The 23,518-nt window shown below is 56.8% G+C and overlaps 1 protein-coding gene across 1 annotated transcript in view; it reads left to right on the forward strand.

Annotated features, from left to right (window-relative positions):
* Positions 1–22,505, forward strand: part of ELL (elongation factor for RNA polymerase II) — a 73,423-nt gene extending 50,918 nt beyond the window's left edge. The window contains exons 3-12 of the mRNA XM_040629012.1: positions 342–463; positions 902–1,065; positions 3,051–3,325; positions 7,041–7,165; positions 14,858–14,954; positions 16,123–16,657; positions 19,854–19,920; positions 20,147–20,318; positions 21,482–21,526; positions 22,229–22,505. Coding sequence (XP_040484946.1) covers positions 342–463; positions 902–1,065; positions 3,051–3,325; positions 7,041–7,165; positions 14,858–14,954; positions 16,123–16,657; positions 19,854–19,920; positions 20,147–20,318; positions 21,482–21,526; positions 22,229–22,345 — 1,719 coding nt within the window. The 3' untranslated portion in view covers positions 22,346–22,505. The remainder of the gene's footprint in view (positions 1–341; positions 464–901; positions 1,066–3,050; positions 3,326–7,040; positions 7,166–14,857; positions 14,955–16,122; positions 16,658–19,853; positions 19,921–20,146; positions 20,319–21,481; positions 21,527–22,228) is intronic.
* Positions 22,506–23,518: the final 1,013 nt, after the last annotated feature.

Raw genomic sequence — 23,518 nt, forward strand, 5'->3', positions numbered from 1 at the left:
ACATCTTGGCTGCCCAGTGTGCCCTGATGGCTCCTGATGCCCATCTTGTCTCATTTCATCTTCACGCATGTCCCAGGCCAGATCTGCCCCATTTGCTGGGCAGGAACCTGGATCATGGCCCAGATCGGGGTGGGGTCCCTGTCTCTAGGTGTATGTTAAGCGCTCTGTGCTCCTCAGACCGAGATGCCATTGCTGCTTAGAAAGTGCTAGCACATTCTCATTGTGTCAAGTTGTGGAGATGGTCTGGGGTCCAGTGGAGGGGCCACCCTATGGTCTGTCCCTCCCCCATGCCCCCGTGTTGTGAACCTCTTTCTCAGTGATGTCTCCCATTCTCCACACAGCACATCTCTATCCCCCAGCCTGACTGCCCCACAGAGGCACGGACGTTCTCCTTCTACCTCTCCAACATTGGCCGTGACAGCCCCCAGGGCAGCTTCGACTGCATCCAGCAATATGTCTCCAGGTGAGGTCCTGCCTGGGCCCAGTGCCCCCTTCTTCTTTCTCTTCTTCTTCTTTGTTTTAGGTTTATTTATTTAAGTAATGTCTACACCCAGCACGAGCCTTGAACTCACGACCATGAGTTTGAGAGCTGCACGTTCTGTGGGCTGAGCCAGCCAGGCCGCCCCAGTGCCCCCTTCCTTCCTTTACATGAGCCTTGCTGCTGCTGCTACTTTCAGTGTGTCTGGGGCACGGGGGCAGGTCCTGGCCTGCTGCCTCTGCGCAGGGGCCTGGGTTGCCTTGTTTCTTCCAGATCAAGATGTGCCGTGTGGAAACCAGGCTGCTCAAGTTAGCGCTGACCCCATTTCCCAGCTGGGGGTAGTGGGGGGGGGCACAGGCTCCTAGACCGTCCCTCCTTGTCATCCCAGGAGTTCACCTTGGCTCCTGGCCCCTTATCTTGTAGCCATGGGGATGTTCACTTGGACTGCCTGGGCAGCATCCAGGACAAAATCACGGTGTGTGCCACCGACGACTCCTACCAGAAAGCACGGCAGAGCATGGCACAGGCCGAGGAGGAGACACGGAGCCGTGGTGCCATCGTCATCAAGGCTGGAGGCCGCTACCTGGGTGAGGATGAGGCCTGGGACTCCACCTCTCGGGGGGCTCATGCCTGCTGGGCAGCTGTGGGGGTGGGGAGCAGGAGAGACTCGGGGCCTGTCCCGGCCAGGAGCTGAAGTGATGGGTTGACCGGGGTGGCCCGAGCAGGGTGAACCAGATCATTGTCGGGTCAGAAAGGAAGGTCCTGGTACACTGGCTGAATCAGCTGGGGCTGTGGCATCTGTTGATCGCCCAGTTTGAATAAGAGCCCTGAGAACTCTAGGAAGTCCAAATCCACGGGCCCCTCTCCCGGGCTCTGGCCTTGGGGATCTCTACCCATCAGAGAGATAGACACACTCCCCGACAGCAGGGCTGCGGTCTGTCCTCCTCCAGAGGCCAACCCTGCCCTCACCTGCCTGGCCGGCTCTTCCCCAAGACTGACACGGCGAGTGGCAAGGTGCAGATGGCGAGATGTACCCTGTGGCAGGCAGCCTGCTGCTGGATTGGGGCCAGTGAGGGGCCGTCGGGTCGCACCTGGGAAGGAAATGTGTTGACTCCCTGCTGGATGAGAAGGCTCTGGCGGCACATCGTCTGCTTAGAAACAGTTTTGCTGAAGTTGAGACACCAACATGAAAAGTGTTTACTTGTAGGAAGCTCCGTTCCTGCTTTAGTCTTCCCAGCACCTAGGCCCAGACAAATTCAAGAGTCATCAGGATTCAAGGCCAGGAGGAAGGGTGTTAGTCCTGAGGGAGGCGTAAAATGTCTTACAGCAAACCAGGACCTTGATGGCTTTTGAGGTTTTTTCTTTTTTAAGAAAAGGTAGGAGGATTTCAAAGCCTCCCAGAGGAGCAAGGGGTTTCACTAGCTTGCCAACACTGTGTCCGGGTGGACGTGGCCGTGTGTGCCGAGGGAGCCTGTGCTCTGGGCTGTGAGCCGCTGCTGGGGACAGAGCCGCCCGAGAGCAGCAGCCAGAATCCAAAAATGCTTCCTCTGCCTGCTCTCACCTCGAGGTGCAAATGTGGACATGCGTATACAGCTCAGTAAATTTCTGGTCTTTCGGCCTAAAACTTGGTCAGAAATGTGGCTTCTTCTGCCACTTTGGGTGCAGCAAGAGTTTTGCTGTGGTTTCGGTTCTGCCGGAGGCACTTGTCCCCTGGCCTCTGAGGACAGACGTCCATGTCCCACTGTGTCAGGCCTCTCCCTGGCCCTGAGGATTCTGACAGCACTTCTTCCTGTATTAATTTGACAAATGAGATTTAAGGGATGAGAACAACAACAACAACAAAAAAATCCTCACGGAGAGCTTTCTGGCCCAAGGTCCCGAGGCATGCGCTGCCCTCGCTTGGCTGAGCGTGTTCTCTCGGTGGCAGTGCTGCTGTCCAGGATGGAGTTAACGGTTTCTGAGTGGAGGCCCCTCCCTCCAGAGTAGAGCTGGAGTCTGTTTGCTCTAGAAGGGTGGGGAATCAGGCTGCTGCCCCTGGGACTCTGAGCACAGCCATGTCCGCCCAAGAAGCGCTTGGTCGGGCTGCAGCTGGGGAGCTGCTCATACCCCGGGGTCTCCAGAGAATCTGCCCCAGCAGCCTGATACCTTTGTTCACTCCTCCTTTTTCTTGAGAGAGAATGGGAGATCCTGTAAGGACAGCACGGTGCTGTGATGTGTAGGTTCTGGGGGCACCTGCCTCTGGCCATTCCAGAACCCCACTGTTTTTACCGTCAGCCCCCTCTCCCTGTAGTGGTCGGGCTGCCCGTGATGAAGTCCATTTCCTGCGGCTCCTGCTTCTGACCCTGGGGGCCCTGCAAGCGCCCGATAAGCTGTATGTGGTCAGCAGGTGGTGCACTCAGCTGTCCCGGGTCCCCATCGACCTGGCCGGGCTGGGCAGGGCTTGAACTGCCTTCCCCTTGGGCTGGCGGCCATCAGTGGGCATCCACACACTCGCTCAGAACTTGGCAGAGGGACACAGAGGCCCACACCCCCTCACCTGTTCACATCCCTAATGCCTTGGCTCTTGTTGCAGGCAAGAAGGTTCAGTTTCGGAAACCAGCCCCGGGGGCCACGGATGCTGTGCCCTCCCGGAAGCGGGCGACCCCCATCAACCTGGCGAGTGCCATCAAGAAGAGCAGTGTCGGTGGCATTAGCGGGGGCAGTGGGGTGTCTCAGAGGCCTTTCCGGGACCGGGTGCTGCACCTCCTGGCGCTGAGGCCCTACCGGAAGGCCGAGCTGTTGCTGCGGCTACAGAAGGACGGCCTGGCCCAGGCGGACAAGGATGCGCTGGATGGCCTCCTCCAGCAGGTTCGTGCTTGCCCGGGGCCAGGTTGAGGGTCCGGTCAGCCTCAAGTGGCCTCTGCACAGAGTCTGGACACAGGACAGCTGGGAAGGGCTCTTCCCGGGTCTCTTCCAGGATTCTCAGCTGCCTCAGAGCCTCGGCCTCCTGGGTTAGGACGTGCTTAGGGCTGGCACGGACGTGTCCCTGGCCGTGATGCTTGCTGTCCAGTGGCCCTGAGGTTGGCTCAGAGTGAGGTCCGCACCCTCCTCACCATCTACTAATGCACAGGCGGCAGGCGCAGCACAGAGGGTCCTAGACTTCAGTTGCCTGAGGATTTTAGAATCAAAAGAAGCCCGGGGAACCACAGAATAAATTAACAAGAGCTCAGGCTCCTCAGTCAGGTGGGCTTCCCTGCCACTCACCAGCCGTGGCTCTGGGCCAGGGGCTTCCTTTGTGGACCCTCGGGCTGCCGTGTGTGGCCGCAGCTTGACTGCATCACCTCTTGAGGGGTGGAAGGCTGAGCTGGAGGGCGCGTGATGGCAACAGATGGAGCCTGCTGTTACGGAACAGCTCGGGCTTTGGAGCAAGAGCTGTAGGCCTGGCTGCTTTCCCTGGGCCCTTCCTGTCTCCCAGAGCCCATGGAGGGATCGTGAGGACCCCTGCGAAGGGGGGCAGCTTGCTCCGGCATCGCCACATCAGCTGGGCCATGCAGGTACCTCGGAGCCCCGTGGTGAGGGTCCCATCCTGCAGAGGAGGCATGGTCGAATCTCTAGGGGTTCTGTCCAACAGCTCACTTGCCCCTCTTGCCTCCTGCCTTGGACGCTCTGGGCGCACAGACAGTGCAAACTCACATGCTGCGATAATCAGTAGTCGTATCTGAGGATGAGCCGCGAGGTTCGCTGCCCCCTGTCACCCGGACCCTGGCCCCAGGGGCCTTGCCAGGAAACTCTCTGTGGATGTGGCCTCTTTTTTTTTTTTTTTTTTTTTGGTCTTTTTTTAAGAGTGTGCACACAAGCAGGGGGAGGGGAGCAGAGGGAGAGAGAGAATTCTAAGCAGGCTTAGAATTGAGCCTGACATGGGGCTTGATCTCACGACCCTGAGATCAAGAGCCGGACGCCTGACCAACTGAGCTACCCAGATGCCCCTGGATTTGGCCTCTTGAGCCACTGTCCCCTACTCAGAGCTCATGCAGGTGAGGACCAAACTGCACAGTTCCTCCCTCTGAGCATATGAGTTGGCCCAAGGCCTATTAGAAAATAGGTAGCTTCGTGGCTTTGAAGTTTTCTTTGGCAGAGGGACTTGCCAAAGCATCCAGAAAGCTCCAGAACCAGGAATGATGTTCCTAGGGGGCTTGTTTCCTTGGAAAGTCACAGGTGTCAGCCTTATCCCTGGAAACTCAAGGGAAGCACAAGGGAGGCCCTCGCCCTGGGCTAGAACTTGGAGAGAATGAGGCAGGGCTGGCAAAATGCTGGGTCTTTAGACGTGAGCCAGGACTGAAGACACAGGCCTGCCCCTGGTCGTGCCTGCAGCCCACACTGCTGTCCGGTCAGGCCGCCATCAGCCCCTAGTGTAGCGTTCTTGGAAATGCCCTTGCTCCCACCTTCCTCTCTTGTCCTGTTTGTGCCCAAAATAAAAAAATCAGCACATGAGCCCCTCAAACGCAGAATGTGAAACTTGGCCTTCCAAGCACACGGTTAGACCTGAGATTTACCCTCTGAGCAATCTTCCAATGTGGCCAGAGTGCCAGGCTCGGTTTTCCAAAGAGATGGGGATCTGTCTGTTGGTACTGATGTCGTTCTGCCAGGGGTGCCCACTTTTTTTTTTTTTAAGATTTTATTTATTTATTCGACAGAGATAGAGACAGCCAGCGAGAGAGGGAACGCAAGCAGGGGGAGTGGGAGAGGAAGAAGCAGGCTCATAGCGGAGGAGCCTGATGTGGGGCTCGATCCCATAACGCCGGGATCACGCCCTGAGCCGAAGGCAGATGCTTAACCGCTGTGCCACCCAGGCACCCCAGGGGTGCCCGCTTTTTTAACCTCTCAGATGCTGTTGTTGCTCCCAGCCCTTTCCTGGGATCAGTGAGGCACCATGCTGGGCTCTGGCTTCTCTGGATGATTTGGGTTCAGCTTCCTGGGGGGCAGCCGATCTGGTGTCTGTGGGCAGAACGCTCTCCCCGTGTCTACTCCCATTTCTTCTGAATGGCCCCGTCTGCTCTGCGCTTCTGTATTTACTACCCAGCGTGTCCTCCCCGGCGGCTGTGGGCAGTAGCGGCACCCCAGCAGCTTGAGGGAGGGGAAGGTCTCGGGGGAAACTATGGGCTGGGCCTTGCCCGGGCTGGTCATTTCCAGCTTCCCCTAAGTGATCAGGGATTCCGATGAGCAGCACAGATGACACCACACTCTTCAAAGGCACCTTCCCTCTGCCTTCTGTGAAAACATCCGAGGCAAAGATTGAAAGCATCTGTCTTGGGTGCTGGATGGGCCCACAGAAACCACAGGCTCATCCTCTGTGGGTGGGAGTGTTGATGGGTGGGTGGCTCTTCTGGAGAGCATTTTAGCAAAACGCATCAAGAGCCATAAAAATGTTCAGAGCCTCTGACCCACTAATCCCACTTCTGGAAAGCTGGCAGAAGGAAGCGTGGAAAAACCTGCCCGCAATGGTGTCTGTTTATGCTACGGGGAAACTGCAAGTGGCGGCAGCATCCAACAAAGGCGAAATCTCTGAGTAAATCACAAGGCAGTTGCTTGGTGGAATATTACTCAGCCATTAAAAAATGCTCCCTGTGGAAACCCTTGTGACCTAGAGTCCTCTTAACAGCCTGTGATAGTGAAAAACAGCAGCTGGCGCGTCAGCTCCCCATGGCCATGTGCTAGAGGCCTAGCGAGATGGTCACGGGAGCACCCACTTTGGAGCGGGGCCTGCACTTCTCCAAGCATCCTTAAGGTCAATGTCCTGAGTCCATCTTTGCGGTCTTGGAGACAAGCTCAGCCATTGTTAATCAGCCCGAGCAGGGCTAGCTGGTTGCGGGGAAGGTGGGTGTAGCCTGGTCCCTGGAGGCCCCGGCTCCCCTATCTGCTGTCATCTCTGGCACAAGAGTGCCTATCCAAGAGGGGGGTGTCAGTCTGTTCAGCTGTACCCGAGTAATATAAACTGGGTGGCTTACAAACAGCAGACAAAGTTTACTTCTCACGGTTCTGGAGGCTGGGAAGTCGAAGATCAAGGCGCCAGAAGATTGGGGGTTTGGTGAGGGCCTCCTTCCCGGTTCACAGACTGTCTTCTCACTGTGTCATCTCTTGGCAGGGGTGGGGAGGGGGCCTTCTGGAGTCTTTTTTATAGGGACACTGTTCATATTCTTGAGGGCTCCACCCAGATGACCTAATCACCTCCCAAAGGCCCTACCATCATTTTGGGTGTTGAGATTTACCATGAATTTTGGTAAGACAAAAACAATCAGCCCATAACAGGGGAGGCTGGTGATGGGGTCCTGGGAGTGTAGTCGGCAGTCCCCCCGGCTTTGGAGCCAACCTGTCTTCTAGCAGCTATAAGACATGTGCATCAGGACCTGATGTTCTGATCCTTTTGCATCCCAAGGCTCGCTGCCCCAGTGTGCAGGGGATTGGGGGGGGGGGTGCTGTCCTCTTTCCCCTTGTATGTCTCTGTCTCCCACCCTCCATCAAATAGTTCCAGTAACTTCTGCCTTTCCTGGGCTTCCAGCAAGGTGATCCTGTCTCTGTCTTACAGGTGGCCAACGTAAATGCCAAGGATGGCACGTGCACGTTGAAGGACTGTGTGTATAAGGACGTGCAGAAGGACTGGCCTGGATACTCGGAAGGGGACCAGCAGCTACTGAAGCGGATGCTTGTCCGGTAATGCTGCCTCCCACGCCTGGGTGTGTCCCCGCACCCTGGTTCTGGGACAGATGGCATCCTGAGGATGCCTGGATGGTCTTGTGTGGTCCCGAAGGCCATAGGGCCCTTGAGCAGGATGGAAGGATCTGTGGAGACTCTGGCAGCCTTTCCCACTACCTGGGATGCCAAGTGCTGAGGCAGCCCACTGTGGCTTCCTGTTGGGGGAAAGGCCAGCCCCTGTGGAGTGGAGTGGAGGGTGCGGGTTATGCACCCGAACACCAGAAGGCCCAGACAGAAGGATTCAGTCCACCCAGCTTGTTCCACGCTTGCTTTCCCATCAAGCTCCTTCCAAAACCTGCGCATCACCACGGGCTTCAGCTACAGGCTGCCTCCTTCTTAAAAAGAACCTCTCAAGAACTTGAAGCAGAGAGAAACAAAGCAAAACAAAACTCCCAACAGGCGTGATTGAGCAGCATTAATTAAACACATTCCCTCTCAGATTAATTGGGACCCGAGGTCAGGAGTGGCCTTGGTGGCCCAGGGGAGGAGTGGTTAAGTAGGCCCCTGCCTGGCTCAGGCGAGCAATTAATGATTTCCTTTTCAACTGATGCCTGACTTGGGAGCACGGGCTGTGAAGCGCCGTTCAGAGCAGGTTGATACACTAATTAGTCTTTAAATGGTTTCTCAGGGACTTGAGTTATTTATGAGGTTGTGTTTTTTGGGTTTTTTGAAGTTCAGCTGTTTAAAGCAGTAATTGCATGTAGACTTGGGGCTACTCTAGGTGAGCCGGGAGTTTCTCCTCAACCCCGCAGGGCACTCCTCCCCAAGCCAGCACCTGCTTCCCAGCCAGCCCGGGGTCACCGCTCTGACTGTCCGAAGGTCTTGCGGAGGCTGAGGAGCTGTTCTCAGCAGAAGACCACTCGCGCCCCCTGTCCCCTCTCTGGCGTCTCCTGTTGCCCTGGCTAAACACGTCTAGGGTCGGTACTGTCACCTCCTACAGGTGTTTTCATTCATCAGACATTTTTGGACAAAGAGTCTGGTGTTGAAATGGTCAAATTTACCCACCCAACTGCTTTGAGGTGACGAGGGACACTGTATGGCTGTTCTTGCCCTCCCTCCGTTCAGAGATAGGTAGCTGCTGTTCTCGGACCCCAAGGGCCTTGGCCACACTGAGCTCTCCAGAAGGGGCATGGCCAAGAGCAAGTAGCCTTATTGTATGTGTGTGTGTGTAGGTGGGGTCAGTAGGAATCTCGGCTCTGGAGCTTTGTGTAATTCAGGGCTCGTACTCCTCCCTGCTCCGCTGAATGAGCGGTTAGGACTTGTGTGAACCCAAGGCACTTCGCTTTCTCCTGGGCACCCCTGGTGTTCCTCTCTCTGTCTGCACGGGCCAGCTTAGGGACCAGCCGTGCCCAGACCGCTTGTTGCCAGCAGCGCCTACTGTCCTGGGAAGCTTGAACCGGCTGGTTTGCAAAGGTCAGGGTCAGCATCCTCAATGCCCACAGCCATACTGAAGGTCACCCCAGCCACCCATCTGCGCAGTCTTTTTTTCTTCAGTTTAGGTGGTTCCCTCCCTGAAGAAAACCCCATTTACAGCGGTTCTTGAAGCCTTGCAGCAAGAAGGAAAAATAGGGCCTGGGGGTATTTCTGCTGGTGGGGACCAATATCACCCCAGAAGCTGGGTCACCTCCTTTTCCTACAGCTTGTTCAAAATTCATACCTGAGTTACGCATGCTGATGCTTCCAGGGTCAGCTGGACCCCTCAGGCTCTGCTCTATATGGATACCCACTCCGGCATCTTTTTTTTTAAAGATTTTATTTATTTATTTATTTGTCAGAGTACAAGCAGAGGCAGAAGCAGGCTCCCTGCTGAGCAAGGAGCTCAATGCGGGACTTGGTCCCAGGACCCTGGGGTCATGACCTAAGCCAAAAGCAGACGCTTAACCAACTGAGCCACCCAGGCGCCCCTTCCAGCATCATTTTGATTCTTCCTCTGTGTTTCTATTCCCCGTGCGTGTAGCTGCTGGGGCCCGTCCTGTCCCAGGTGTTCCAGTGCACGATGAGGCCTCGGCAACTGTGCCCAGCCCTGCAGGCACTCCCTTCAACCCCACTGCCATCTGCACTTGTCCTGGCCTTGCTTCCCCGGGGGCAGGTGTCTGCACCATGCGCCGAGCCACGGTCACCATCACACGTGCTTTCCGTGGACTTGCTAACCTGCTTAGCTGCACTGTTGCTTTCTCTGCTCTGCGTCCTCCTTGTCCTTCACTCCAACCCCAAGCTTCCCCCAGTGGTCCCATGGCCTTTTGTCACGCTCAGCAGATCAGAGGTCCTGTGGATTCCTGCAGGAGCCGCTCCCCTCTCGCTCACTCTCCTGCGAGCTCTCCTGTTCCTGGGTCTGGCTCTGCCCTGGTGTCCAAGGCATGCAGCTCCTGAGGAAAGGGCTTTGGGAGGTCCCTTTACCATAGCGTGCTCAAATTGGATTGACAGTTGGCCGGGTCTGGACCTTCAGATCCCAAGGACTTTTGCCTCCATGTTGAAGGCCTGGCCCCCAGGGGTTGCTGGGTCCCCACCCAGCCTCGTGCATGTCTGTGGTCACAGGGTGACCTGGCAGGCACTGGGGGGCGAGCGCCTCTGCCCTCACAGCCAGAAAACTCACCCCATCCTTCTTCCAACCCTGCCTGTGCTCCCGAAAAGGCTTCCTGTGCCCCTTGGGTGTCCTCGCATTACATAGGGTGGGGGGTGGGAGGCACAGCCTGGGGGGCTGTGCTCGGTAAATTGTCACCTTCTTGCCTTTCCCATTGTCACTGCTTGCCTCTTCAGCTTCTCCCTTCAACTCCTCCTAGCACATCTCTTCGCCGTTGTTTCTAATTCCCGCTAGCTTCTGGTCTTTTGTAGTATCACATTCTTATGCCATGGGAATGATGTAATTTTTATTTTTAAAATTGTTATTGTTGAAGTCTAGTTGACTACAGTGTTACATCAGTTCCCAGCGTGTGGCACAGTGCTTGGACGGCGCTTACCACGAGAAGTGAGAGGTATAGCGTAGTCGCTGTCTGTGACCAGAGCCCACTGTCAGTGCGTTAGCGCCCACAGTCCCCGTGCTGCACTCCACGTGCCTGCCCCCGTGACTTCCTTACCTTGTAACTGGAAGTTTGTGCCTCTTCCTTCCCTTCAGCTATTCCTCCCATCCCCCCATGCCTCTCCCCTCTGGCAGCCACCAGTTTGTCCTCTGAACTCGAGTCTGTTTCTGTTTGTTTCTTTGTTCATTTTATTTTTTAGATTCCACACGTAAGCAAAATAATGTGGTATTTGTCGGACTTGTTGCGCTTAGCATTATGCCCACTAGGTCCATCCACATTGTTGCAAATGGCAAGATCTCATTCTTTTTTATGATTGCGTAATATTCCTTTGTTTTTATATACCGCATCTTTCTATCCATCCACCCCTCAGTGGACGCTTGGGCTGCTTCCCTATCTTGGCTGCTGTAGATTATGTGCTATAAACATAGGAGTGCTTGTGTGTTTCTGAAACTGTTTTTTGTTTGTTTGTTTGTTTTCTTTGTGTAAGTACCCAGTAGTGGAATTACTGGATCATATATTTCTTTTTTTTTTTTTTTTTTTTTTTAAAGATTTTATTTATTTGACAGAGATAGAGACAGCCAGCGAGAGAGGGAACACAAGCAGGGGGAGTGGGAGAGGAAGAAGCAGGCTCATAGCAGAAGAGCCCGATGTGGGGCTCGATCCCAGATTGCCGGGATCACGCCCTGAGCCGAAGGCAGACGCTTAACCGCTGTGCCACCCAGGCGCCCCTGGATCATATATTTCTGTTTTTAACTTTTTGAGGAACATCCATCCTGTTTTCCACCGCGACTGCAACCGGTTTACATTCCCACCAGCAAGGCATGAGGGTTCCTTTTCTCCCCATCCTTGCCGGCACTTAGTTGTTGTGGTTTTTGTTTTTTTTTTTTTTTAAGATTTTATTTATTTATTTGAAAGAGTGAGAGAATGAGCACAAACAGGGGAAACAGCAGTGGGAGAGGGAGAAGCAGGCTCTCTATTGACTAGGGAGCCCGACACGGGGCTCAGTCCCAGGACCCTGGGATCATGACCTGAGCTGAAAACAGATGCTTAACCAACTGAGCCACCCAGTCGGTTAAGTCTTGTCTTTTTGATACTAGAGATTCTGACCTGTGTGAGGTGCTAGCTCACGGTTTTGGTCTGCATTTCCCTGATGATGGGTGATGTTGAGCGTCTTCTCCTATGTCTGCCGGCCGTCTGTGTGTCTGTGGGAAAACGTCTATTCAGGTCCTCTGCCCTTTTAAAAATCAGATTATTTGTGCTTTCTGGTGTTGAGTTGTGTAAGTGCTTTGTATATTTTTGGTATTAATCCCCTAGTGGATATATAATTTACAAATATTCTCTCCCCAGGAAAAAAAAACAAAAACCAAAAAACAAACATCCTCTCCTGTTCTGCATGTTGTCCTTAGTTGAGGAACATTTATTTTGGTGTAGTCCCGATTGTTTATTTGTGCCTTGTTTCCCTTGCCTCAGGAGACGGATCTATGAATATGTTGCTAAGGTTGATGGACAAGAGATGACTGTGTTTTCTTTTAGGAATTTTATCGTCTCAGGTCTCACATTTAGGTCTTTAATCTATTTTGAGGTTTTTTTTGTGTGTATGGTGTAATCACGTGGTCCAGTTTCATTCTTTTGCGAGTAGCTGTCCACTTTCCCCAGCACCATTTATTGAAGAAACTGCCTTTTCCTCGTTGTATATTCTTGCCTCCTTTGTCATGGATTAATTGACCATATAAGCGCGACTTTATTTCTGGGCTCTCTATTCTGTTCCATTGATCTGTGTGTCTATTTTTGTGTCAGTACCATACTGTGTTGACTATTATAGTTTTCTAGTGTATCTCGAAATCTGGGCTTGTGATGCCTCCAACCTTGTTGTTCTTTCTCACAATTCTGTGGTGTTAATTACATTCGCAGTGTTGTACAACTGCTGTCTCTGCTAGTTCCAGAACGTGTACCCAAAACGGAACCCCACGTTAGCAGATACTCCCATCCCCAGGCGCCCCGCAGCCCCTGGCAACCACTAATCCTTCCGTCTCTGTGGATTTGCCTGTTCTGGACGTTTCATATCAGTGGGATCTTACAGCATGTGGCCTTTTGTGTCTGGATTCTCGCACTCAGCATACGGTTCTGAAGGCTCACTTCAGCTGTAGCGCGTCAGAGCGGCGTTCCCGCCTGCGGCTCGGCGCGCTGCCGTGTGCGGACGGCCACCACGTCCGTCCGTCACTCATCTGCTGCTGGACCCTTGCGTCGTTTCGGCCTTTTGGCGATTGTGGACAGTGCTCCTGAGAACACTCGTGTACAAGGGTTTGTCCGGACGTAGATTCTCACTTCTCTCCAGTACAGGGGGAGGGGTGGAGTTGAGGTTTTTGAAAAACTGCCAGACTTTTTTCCACTATAGCTCCACCATTTTATATTCCCACCAGCAACACACAGAAAGGTTTTTCTGCTTTCCCCACTTTCTCACCAATACTTGTTATGTTCTTGTTCTGTTTTGTGTTATTCTAGCTCTCTTGGTGGGTGTGAGGTGATATCTCATTGTGGTTTTGATTTGTGTTTTCCTGACGACTAATCATGTTGAGAACTTTTTCATGTGCTTATTAGCCATTTGTGTATCTTCTTTGGAGAAACATCTATTCAAGTCCTTTGTCTTTCTGTGGATAGTAGGCTGGTGTTTCTCTTGTGGATTTGAAGTTTTCATCTGCTTATAGAGTCTCTCTACCCTTTCAAATGCATTCTCTTGTCTCTCTCTTTTGGACTCTGACGTTTGTTACCTGGAAGCCTCGGTGCAGCCCTTCCAGGCTTTCCTGAGTGGTTCCGTTTCCTCAGGAGAGCTGCTGAGATTTCTCTGAACCCCCACGGGCCCCGCTGTTCCCTCGTCTCCTGAGGCCACACGTCTGTCTATCCTGTTGTCCAGGGGTGGCTTGAGCAGCCTCCTGGCTTCCTAGAGAAGGCTGGGCTCCTTCACTCCTGGACACACTGTGAGCTCCTTCCCCACAGCCCCAGAGCCCCAGAGCAGAGCAGGGACAGCCCTGCAGGAGCCCCTTCTCTGAGGTCTCTGAGGTCTCTGAGACTCTGAGCCCAGACCCGTGGGGTTTTACAGCCTGGGGCCCCATTTTCTTGGTTTCTATAGGATAGTCACCGCTTCTGCTTTCAGCGTTAGATCGTGCTGCTCTCTTTTCCCTTACTCCGTCATGCCTTTTTAGTGGGGGCTGGAAAGAGAGCAGATGTAAATGCCTGTGGTTGCTTCTGTGTGGCTGGACAGCAGACTCGAGGTACCTGTCTTGGCCGCGTTGGACCGTGTTGCCCTGGTGAGTGCTTGCACGTTGCAGGCACTTTTCCTGGGGCTCTCCTTACATCTGGGGCGACCACGGAGGGAACAGCAGCAGCGGTCTATCATGTGGCTGTCAGTCAAGGAGGTCTGCTTGGCTCATCACTGATTAAGAGCAGTGAGTGCAGACGCGGTCCCCATAGCCCCAGACCCCGGCAGGGCACCGCACAGGACACCGGGCTGGCTGCAGGGCTCCCATGAGACTCGCATCTCTGGGAATATGAGAGGGGATCAGAGAGGGGCCTCAAGCCAGGGTCACTAGTGGGGCCTCCATTTGCCCTTTGAGTGTCGGGCTGTCTCCTCCCTCATCCCCGGCTGCATCATCATGCTCAGGTACTTAGGCCGGTGGCTGCCCCTGTCATCCTTGAGGAGGTATTGTCATGTTGGCTCCCAAGAAGGTGGGTCTTGAATCCGGGAGGCCTTCCTGTCACGCGAGGGCATCTCAGTCCCCTTCAGCATTTTCTAAAGTTTCTGCAGTGGGGCGCCTGGGTGGCGCAGCGGTTAAGCGTCCACCTTCGGCTCAGGGCGTGATCGCGGCGTTATGGGATCGAGCCCCACATCAGGCTCCTCCGCTATGAGCCTGCTTCTTCCTCTCCCACTCCCCCTGCTTGTGTTCCCTCTCTTGCTGGCTGTCTCTATCTCTGTCGAATAAATAAATAAAATCTTTAAAAAAAATAAAATAAAATAAAGTTTCTGCAGTAAGCATTATTAGGATGAAGAATTTTTTAAAAAGAATTTTTATTTATTTATTTGACACAGAGAGAGAGAGCACAAGCAGGCAGAGTAGCAGCGAGAGGGAGAAGCAGGTTCCCCGCCGAGCAAGGTGCCTGATGCGGGGCTCGATCCCAGGACCCTGGGATCATGACCTGAGCCGAAGGCGGTTGCTTAACCAACTGAGCCACCCAGGCGCCCCAGAATGATTGTTTTTAAAAGGAGGGGCCCGTGCCCCGGTGTACCCGGCTCCCACAGGGACACAGCACAAAGCTTGTATACTCCGTCAGTTTTACTTGGGTCTCTGGGTGTCTACATGAGTGGCTGGTCCACTGACCCTTCTCTGGGCACACAGGACACCAAGGGGACAGTCCTCGGGCTGTGGATGAACCTGGGGTGGGCTGTGTTTGGGCAGCTGTGTGCCACGCCCTGAAGTACCCAGTGTACTTGACCCTGTTCTGGTTCATCGGGACAGTGGGGCCCAGTGCAGATCTCTGGGTGCAGGTGGGACAGTGTGGTGTCTGTGGGAAGGCAGGGGGGCCTGGGCGCGCCCCGCACGTTGTGCAGCCTTACCTCTACCCTGGCTCTCCTTCGTAGGAAGCTCTGCCAGCCACAGAGCGCAGTTGGCCTCCCTGGAGACTCTGCTGCCTCCAGTCCTCCCAGAGAACACGGAAGCTCAGCCTCACCCCCTCAGGTAGGAGCGGTGGGCGAGGATGTGACAACGCGCAGAGGCCATGGCAGTGGCGAGGGAGGAGCGGCAGGATAAGGGCCAGTGGGCCAGGCCTGACCTCAGTGTTTGGGCAGCCCATGGGGCCCTTGGCTCAGAGCTGGGTGTTTTCTTCAGTGAGTGAGCAACTGCCTGGCTGTCCCCAGACTCCTGGGTCCCTGGTGCAGCTCCCTCGAATACTGGTGGGTGCCGTGGCTAAGGGAGGGCAGCCTCCCGGATTGCCCCAAGCCCCGTGCCCTGTGTGCAGCAGGCACGGTAGGTGCCCTTGCCCTCCAGGCTGTGTGAAGTTTCCGTAAAATCGAGTGTGCCGGCTGCAGGCACAGAGCCCCGTGAGTGGTGGCCACTGCTGATCTAGTCAGTAGTCAGGATGGGCAGTCAGGTGTCCCCAGCTGCACGCTCTGGCTCGTGAGTCCCTCGTCCCATGTCCCTTATTTACCCCCCTTCTCTCCTTTGCCCTGGAGGCTCCCAGCCCATGTCCAAGGCCCTGAATCCTCCTTGTGAAGAGGTCAGGTCTGTGCCTGCCCTGGCTCTGGGCCAAAGTAGAGGGCTGACAGCCTCCTTACTCTGTTGCCCCCCGGTGGTGGGCCTGCCACCTACCATCTTACTCTCTAGCCATTTCCTAAGGTCTGGGCGATCTGTGGTCTGGCCTTGCCTCACATGCCTCAGCCTTCTCCCTTGTGAAGTGGGGGTGTGGCCTGCACCATGTCACAGGGAGTCCCTTGGGGATCCAAGTAGTCCTGGGTCTGGTGGGGGGTGGGGGGAGTCCCAGCTGGTGGGGCTGCCATGTGTCCTTCAGACTTGGTTCTGTCACCATCCCCATCACCTAGGGACGATACTGAACGCTGCAATGTTGCAGACCAGTCCCTGGAGGTGGCCCTTCTTGAGTGCTCAGCTGGGCAGTTCGGCGGATGCTGCCCTTCCTTGGCTCTGTCCTCAGGGTGGGCTGAGCCTAAGTTAGCAAGGGCCTGGCTCTTTTCTGGGTTCCCCCTTGTGGCCAGAGTGGGCCTTGCAGGCAGACACTGGATTTCCTAGGGCCTCATGAGCTCAAGGCCTGTTGTTCTCCAGCCACTTCTCAGGAGACACCAGTGGCTCCAGACACAGTCTCCCTTTTAAAATTGTTTCCCTCCCATTGCAGAAACGATCACAGCCTCCTGATTTCATCGACTCCCTGGTCAGCAAGAAAACCAGGATATCACATTTTACCCAGAGAGCTCAGCCTCCCATCAATGGGAAGCTGAGTGCACCCCATGGCCGTGAGGCCTTGCTGCCCACTCCGGGCCCACTAGCTGGCACAGACACCCACCTGCCCCCGCGATTGGAGCCCCCGCGGTTGGAGCCCCCGCGGTTGGAGCCCCCGAGGTTGGAGCCGCCAAGGTTGGAACCCCCAAGGGCCCATGACCCTCTGGCTGACGTCAGCAATGACCTGGGCCACGGTGGCCGGGACTGCGAGCACGGGGAAGTGGCCACCCCGGCCCCGACTACGTGCCTCAGCTTGCCCCTGCTGACGGACTGTGCCCAGCCCAGCAGGCCCCACGGTGGCTCATCACGCAGCAAATCCAAGAAGAAGTCCAAGAAGCACAAAGACAAGGAGAGAGCCGCTGAGGACAGACACCGGGCCCGATTGCCAGACCACATGCCCAGCCCCCTAGGAGCCCCACCAGACGCCCCGGGTACGTACCAGGAGGCAGGCCTGGGATGGGCGACGCTCCAGCCCACTCCCACCATTGCTCAGAGGGGCTCTACCACCCCATGAGCCCCCACACTGGCACGCCCTACACATTCAGCTTCTTTGCACCCTGTGTTCTTTTTTTTTTTTTTTTTTTTAAGATTTTATTTGTTTGAAAGAGAGAGAATGAGTGAGAGAAGAGAGAGCAGGGGAAGGGGGAGAAGCAGACTCCCCTGCTGAGCAGGGAGCCTGATGCAGGGCTTGATCCCAGGACCTGGGGATCGTGACCTGAGCCAAAGGCAGACACTTAGCCAACTGAGCCACCCAGGCATCCCTGCACCCTGTGTGTTGTTGTTTAAGATGTTTTATTTATTTATGAGAGACAGCACGAGCAGGGGGAGAGGCAGAGAGAGAGGGAGAAGCAGACTCCCTGTTGAGCTGGGAGCCCCATGTAGGGCTCGATCCCAGGAACTGGAGATCATGACCTGTGCTGAAGGCAGAGGCTTAACGATCCGAGCCACCCAGGTGCCCCTGCACCTTGTGTTCTTACACAAGGTTGTGAATGCTTCAGTGGTCTCGGCCCTGGAGCCTTCTGCGGTCCTGCTGTGTGCCAGGCCAGTGCTGGGAGCACAGAACCTCTGAGCTGGGGCCCATGGGAGGGGACAGTGCACCTGGAGAGGAATTAGTTCCAGGCTCGGCTCTGTTGTAGGGAGGTCGCAGACACTGAAAGGGAGCAGGGTGGGGCTGGAGTTCAAGGAAGGCAGGAGGGTACAGGGCCTGGCTGGAGAGGGGCAGTGCCTGGACTGCCACAGGCCTCTGGTAAGCCTGCTGACTAGTGAACATTCCAGCCCATGGAGACTGGGTTTGGGAAGCTGTCCATAGAACAGCAGGCAGTAGGAGTCAGAAGGAGGTCACAGAGCAGGGGAGAAAGCCAGACGTTCAGAGATCTGGGATCATAGCAGCAGGATGAGAGGGGTGTGAGGCTGGCGGGGCTGTGTGCTGCTGAGCCAGAGAAACTTTGTTAGGCCCAGAGATACTGGGGCGGTGTGTGGACAGGTCAGACTTGGGGTGGGAGTAGGGGTCTTCACCCCCAGGGCCTGGCCACCTGGAGTTCATAGCCCGGGGAGCCCAAGCTGGGCACCCTGTGTGGCTGCTGACCTCATCAGCATGGTGGCAGCCAAGACGCCGACCGGTCTGTGTAACTCGCTGCTGCTTTCAGCTTATTTCCGAGGAAGGATCCAAGCAGGAGGCATTCCTGGGGCAAGGGTAGAGCTGCTTTCGCCTTAAGGCTTTTTAATGAGTTGTTCAACTGCACTCCAGAAAGGCCTTTGCCAGCCCCTCCTCTGGTCGGAGGGCAGGTGTTGGCAGCTGCTGGGTGAGGCAAGGTTCCCTGGAGAACCTGCCCGGAGAGACAAACCCTGAGCAGGCCCAGCCACGCAGCACGTCCCATCCCAAATGGTGAAAGCAAGGCCCAGGGAAGGAGGACACATGGCGCTCACACAGCTTCAAATCCTGCCCAGGGCACGTTGGCCTGGGTAGCTTGTCCCCAGGTTAAGTGGGGAAAGTGAGATTTGGACTCAGGCAAACCAGGGAGTAGGTGGCCCAAGGGAAGAGATAAGGACAACTAAGGCACTAAATACTGCTTTATCCATCTTAATCTGCGTCTGGCCGGCGCCTCAAATGTAACAGTAATGGCTGAGCACGGAGGCCTCCCGGCCCGCTCCCGGGCTCCTTCGGGGACAGGGTGCTCTGCCTGTGCAGGCAGCCGCTCCAGCAGGAGCCGCCCACCTCCCTCTAACAATGGCATTGTTCTTTGTGCACCGTGCCCCTCCCTCAGACGCGCTGGAGAAAGTTCCAGGTCAGCACGTGAGGAAGCTTCCTTGCTTTCGTGACTCCTGTGGGAGGGACGGCGTCGATTAACCCACTCCTCTGTGTGGCACGGGCCGGCCCCGCCCCCCGTGATCACCTCTGCCCCAGACAGCAGCAGCCCCCCGCCTGGCCGGCAGATGCTCTCCTTAGCCGGCCCTACGCTGGCGCCCCCTTGCACTCACAGCCCCAACTCATGCCCCTCAGGGTACCTGTCCCCCTGTGCCCTCTGGCCATCCTCGTGCCTGCTCCCCACTCTTGCTCGTCCGTGGACCCCTCCTCTTGCCTCCGCGTGCCTTCCTGGACAGGCTGGTGTGCAGGGGGCGGGGGAGCCTTCTCACCATGGGGCCCAGACCCGGGGGAGGAACAGGAGAAGCTAGTGGAAGGGGCAGATGAGAGCAGCAGTGGGGAGGGTTCGCTTTAGGCCCAGGCCCCGTGGTGGGAACCAGCTCAGCCGGGGCTGAACGATGGCCCAAGCACAGCGAGGGCTGCAGTAGGAGCAGGGCCTCTGAGGTTTGCCTCAGGCCAGAGCTCAAGGGTGTCTTAGGTGCCAGGAGAATCTGTCCCTGAGCCTTGGTTTCCCTATTTGTTCCCTCACCTGGTAAAGATCTCAGAAGGGCTAAATGAGGCCATGTTGACTGGGCCCACAAATGGCAGAACACTCTGGAAGGCATCTCATACAAAGCATGTGTGGTGGCGGCATGGAGTAAGCCGTCACATGTGTGGTCATTGGCCTGCAGCCCCGAGAGGTGGGAGACGTGTGCTCCGTCCGTTGGTGGGAGTCCTGTGGCACAGGGAGTCCCAGGTGCTTTCCTGTCCGAGGGACACACGGTGCATACTGAGGACACGCTGCATGGTGACAAAATCTCTTCTGTGCTGGGAAATAGGCTAGATTGTAGTTTTGGTCAACTGCCCACCAAGTGCCGTGGACAGTCCCGTGTCCTTCGGTTCCACTTAGTGGGTGGCCTGGGGTGCGGGCAGGAGCCAGGGCTTCCCCAGGTGGCCCTCTGTCTCTGTCCCGCCAGGCCAGAGGTGGGCAGGGGGGTTGCTGGTTCCCAGAGTAATGACCTTCTACGTGCAGTCCGCAGAGGCAGCAGGGTCTCTGGGTGGTCAGGCTCTGGCCAGGTTGCCCAGGCACTGGCCCTGTGATGAACTTGGCCTTGCAGCTGCTTGCTGAACACATGCACGCGGCACCCCGTGGGCTCTCTGCACGTCCTCCCTTGAGGCCCCCGAGGTGGTCCCTGCCCGGCCCTCACTCCCTCTGCCCATCCTGACTCCCCTTCTGCTATCCCTCCGTTCCTTCAGACAACAGACCTTTAGCTCTTTCTTTGTAGGTTTGAACGGGACCTGCAGCAGTTCAAGCGTCCCCACGTCGACCTCAGAGACACCCGACTACTTGCTGTGAGTACTTCCCTCGCTGGCCCCCGCTCTCTCCCCGCCCCGCACTCTCCCCTGCACTGCATGGATGGAGTGGGGGGGGATTCTCAGCCACACAACCTTCCTGCTGGAGCCAGGAAGTCACCTGCGACCTTGAGGCCTGGGTGGGGCCTGCCAGGCAGCCGTGGGGACTCCAGCCTCTCCCCTGCAGTGCCCTGAGCCCTGCCAGACCCTCTTTACATCTCCTCAGAAAATACGCCACCATTTCCTCCTCGGAGCAGCGCCAGAGCTACAAAAACGACTTTAACGCGGAGTATAGCGAGTACCGGGACCTGCACGCTCGCATCGAGCAGATCACACGGCGTTTCACGCAGCTGGACGCCCAGCTCCGGCAGCTGTCGCAGGGCTCCGAGGAGTATGAGGTAGAGCCCCGCCCATAGCTGCCCCCCGTCCCACCGCGGTGTGCTCTCCTCCCATGCTCTGCACCCGACCTGCGTGAGATGGGCCCTTTCTCGTGGGTGCAGCCAAACCCAAGGCTTCCAGCCCCACCCGTGGCCCCAGAGTCTGGCCGCTGCCCCTCCCAGGTGAGGAGGTCTACCAGTGTTTCTTCCTGGCAGGGCCTGGCAGGCCGTTGTCCCTGGCTGCTGGTGTGGGCGTCCCTGGGGCTCTGCCATGGGAGTCCACAGGCTCTCGGGCCCAGCTCGGCCTTCTGTACAGTGGGGACACTGGAGACTGACTCCACAGGTGGGAGATGACCCATTGGGGCAGGAGTCGTGTTCAGAGCCACTGAAACAGCCAGGCCCTATAGAGTTGAGTCACATGGGTCCCTCTGCAAGAGTGCCTGGGGTCCTCCCTGCAGCTCACAGCCCATCCATGCTGTCAGAGCCACAGGGATGGGGCTGAAGAGTCCCTGTGGCCCCCTCACCCTCTGATCAAAGGCACTCCCCAAGCCGGCCCATGTTGGGAGCTCACTGCTGGGGGTGGGGGGAGCTCCACCCTTGGTCACCAGCCTCCCCTCATACCACCTTTCAGAGCAAGTCTGATTAATTGGGGTGTTGGGGTCTGTCTCCTCTTGGGGGGGCCACTTCGGTTTCCAGAAGAAACAGCCCATAATCAGAGAAGCAATGAGGGTTCTGAGGGTCTGGGACAGAGGAATCCCATGGTCTTACTCTTCTCCCTCCTGCAGCCCCCGCATGAGCATTCCCCAATATCCCCCTGTATCCCCAGGTGTGGGGAGGGGGGGTTCTGTGCTTGACCTTGAACAGTGGACGGGCCAGCTGGGTGTGAGGGAAGGAGGCCGCCCAGCGTGCTCTTCGCCCTCTCCCTCCTACTGTGCTGGCCATTGTGTTTGTTGCTGAGGCCGGCCCCTGCCCCTCACTCCCCTGGCCTGGCATCCTCCCCCACCTCCCCTTGCTCACCCCCCCCCCAGCCTGCCTCTCTTTACTTTGGTCAGCTTCCCTTGAGGCTATTGTCTCAAGGCTGGCGGTGACTCTGCAGGTCACAGGTTATCGGGGAGAAGGGATCACTCAGTGGGGGCCTCTGCAGGCAAAGGCATTGTTCGCTTTCTCTTTTGTTTTTCCTCCAGACTACTCGGGGGCAGATCTTGCAAGAATATCGAAAAATCAAAAAGGTAAGTCTCCACCCCTTGTGGGGGGTGGGGTGGGGTCACACGAAGCTGTCTCCTGAAGGTGAGCTGCCCTAGAGAAGGGCCTTGGCGGGGCTGGGGTCTCAGGTCCTCAAAGCAGCTCCTGCCCCCTCCCCCCCAGTTACAGCAAGAAGCTCAGCCCATCCCTCCCTTGGCAGCAAAGCACCCTTGGGCACTCCCACTCGAGTGACTGCAGCCCCCAGGCTCTTGCCAGCTCCCTCCAAGGTCAAGGGAGGAGCTCAAGTTCCCCACCCCCAGATGTGCCACTAGAAGGAATGTCTCCTCAGGGCTCTATCAGTTCTCGCTCCGAAGGCCACTAGCTGTGGGTTCACCACGTGTGTGCCCCTGTGCGCCAGGGCATTTCTGTGCCAGCCAGGCCCCCGCCCAGGAAGGAGGCTTCATGACAATCCTGCCTCTGGCCACCCTCATCCTGGCAGTGACCCTCTTTCCCAGGATGGGGCTTGGGGAGGGATACCCGCCCAGGGCTCTGGCCTAAGGTAGAGCAAGGGTCCTTGTCATTGTGTGGTGGGCACTGGCCTCCAGGCAGGGGGAGTGGGAGCCCAAGGTGGCCCGTAGGCTGGCACTAGGCTGGCACGCGCCCCACGAGGCAGTGCTTGTCCTCGCCCCCCGCGCTCTGGGACGCCGGGCGGGCTGGAGGACGCGGCTCAGGCCTGCGCTCTCTTACAGACCAACACCAACTACAGCCAGGAGAAGCACCGCTGCGAGTACCTGCACAGCAAGCTGGCCCACATCAAGAGGCTCATCGCTGAGTACGACCAGCGGCAGCTGCAGGCCTGGCCCTAGCCTGAGGCCGCGGGGCAGGAGGTCCTGCTTGGCCCACTAGGCCAGCTCCCCTTGCCGGGCTGACCCTTCTGGATGGCGGGGGAGCTGGGGCGGGGGCGGGGGGGGGAGCTACAGAACAGAAAAAGAGATTTATTTAAAAAAATAAATACGAGGAAGACCACGTTCATCTGAGCCAGCAACGCCGGCTTTCAGGGGAGCCCCGCAGACCTGGTGCCCGCAGCTCACAGATTCAGGTGGGGGGGCCGGCGTCTCATCCCACTCCCTCGGCCCCCCCACGTCTGAGGAGCCCCCACCCGGGATGGGCTCTTCAGGAAGCCCACCTCCTCTCCGGCCCGCAGCCCGAGGGGCTTCAGTGCCCCCTCACGGAAAGACTCCAGGGCCAGCCTACCTGCCTTTTCTAGTTTTCTACAGAGACAGCCACTTTTAGCTACTGCTTCTGAGACTCCGTCTATTTTTGTATGAGAGAGAAAGCATCTTTTCTAAACCTGTGCCCCCCCTCCCTGGACACCAGGGTCCGGATGCCACCCTGTGTCCTTCCTGCAGTATTCAGATGCCGGCGGCAAGTTCAGTTGTTCCTGAGGGCTGAGGAGAGAACCGAGGAGGGGGTGGCGGGTGGGGGGTGGGGAGGTGCAGCCGGCTCGCCTCCCGGGCTGGGGTCTGGCTGTGCTCCTGCCGCTAGCCCTCCCTCTGGTCTCCAGCCTCTCCCCGCCTAGGCAAGGACGGGGTCTCTGCCCGAAGGGGGTGGAGGCCCGCCCAGGTCTATTTCGAGAACTCCAGCTGGCCTCCGAGCAGCAGCTGCCAAGCTGCGGGAGCAGAGCAGCTCTCAGCCCACCAGACCTGCCCTGCTATTTCAGGCCCTCAGCTGTAGGGGGTCACTGGGGGTTTTCTGTGCTACGAGCTCACACTGCAACAACAGTGTCAAATTTTATTTTATTATGTTCTCGATTTCCCCTTTGCTGCTGCTTTTCTTTTCACGCCGAGACCGTGTGGTCTCCATGCTGTTGACCTCACTCCATCCCTCAGTTTGCTTGTGGGTCTTGGGGTCATCTTAGCAGAGCCACCGCAGGGTTTGCACTCAGGGAGGGGCTGGGGGTCGATGGGGTCAGGGGACCCCCCGAGAGCGAGCTCAGAAAACGTGCCCTCTCCGCCCACTCTGGGGGCAGGGGATCCATG

This window comes from Ursus maritimus, unplaced genomic scaffold (genome assembly GCF_017311325.1).
Source record: "Ursus maritimus isolate PB19 unplaced genomic scaffold, ASM1731132v1 scaffold_14, whole genome shotgun sequence".
NCBI classification, from domain to species: Eukaryota; Metazoa; Chordata; class Mammalia; order Carnivora; family Ursidae; genus Ursus; species Ursus maritimus.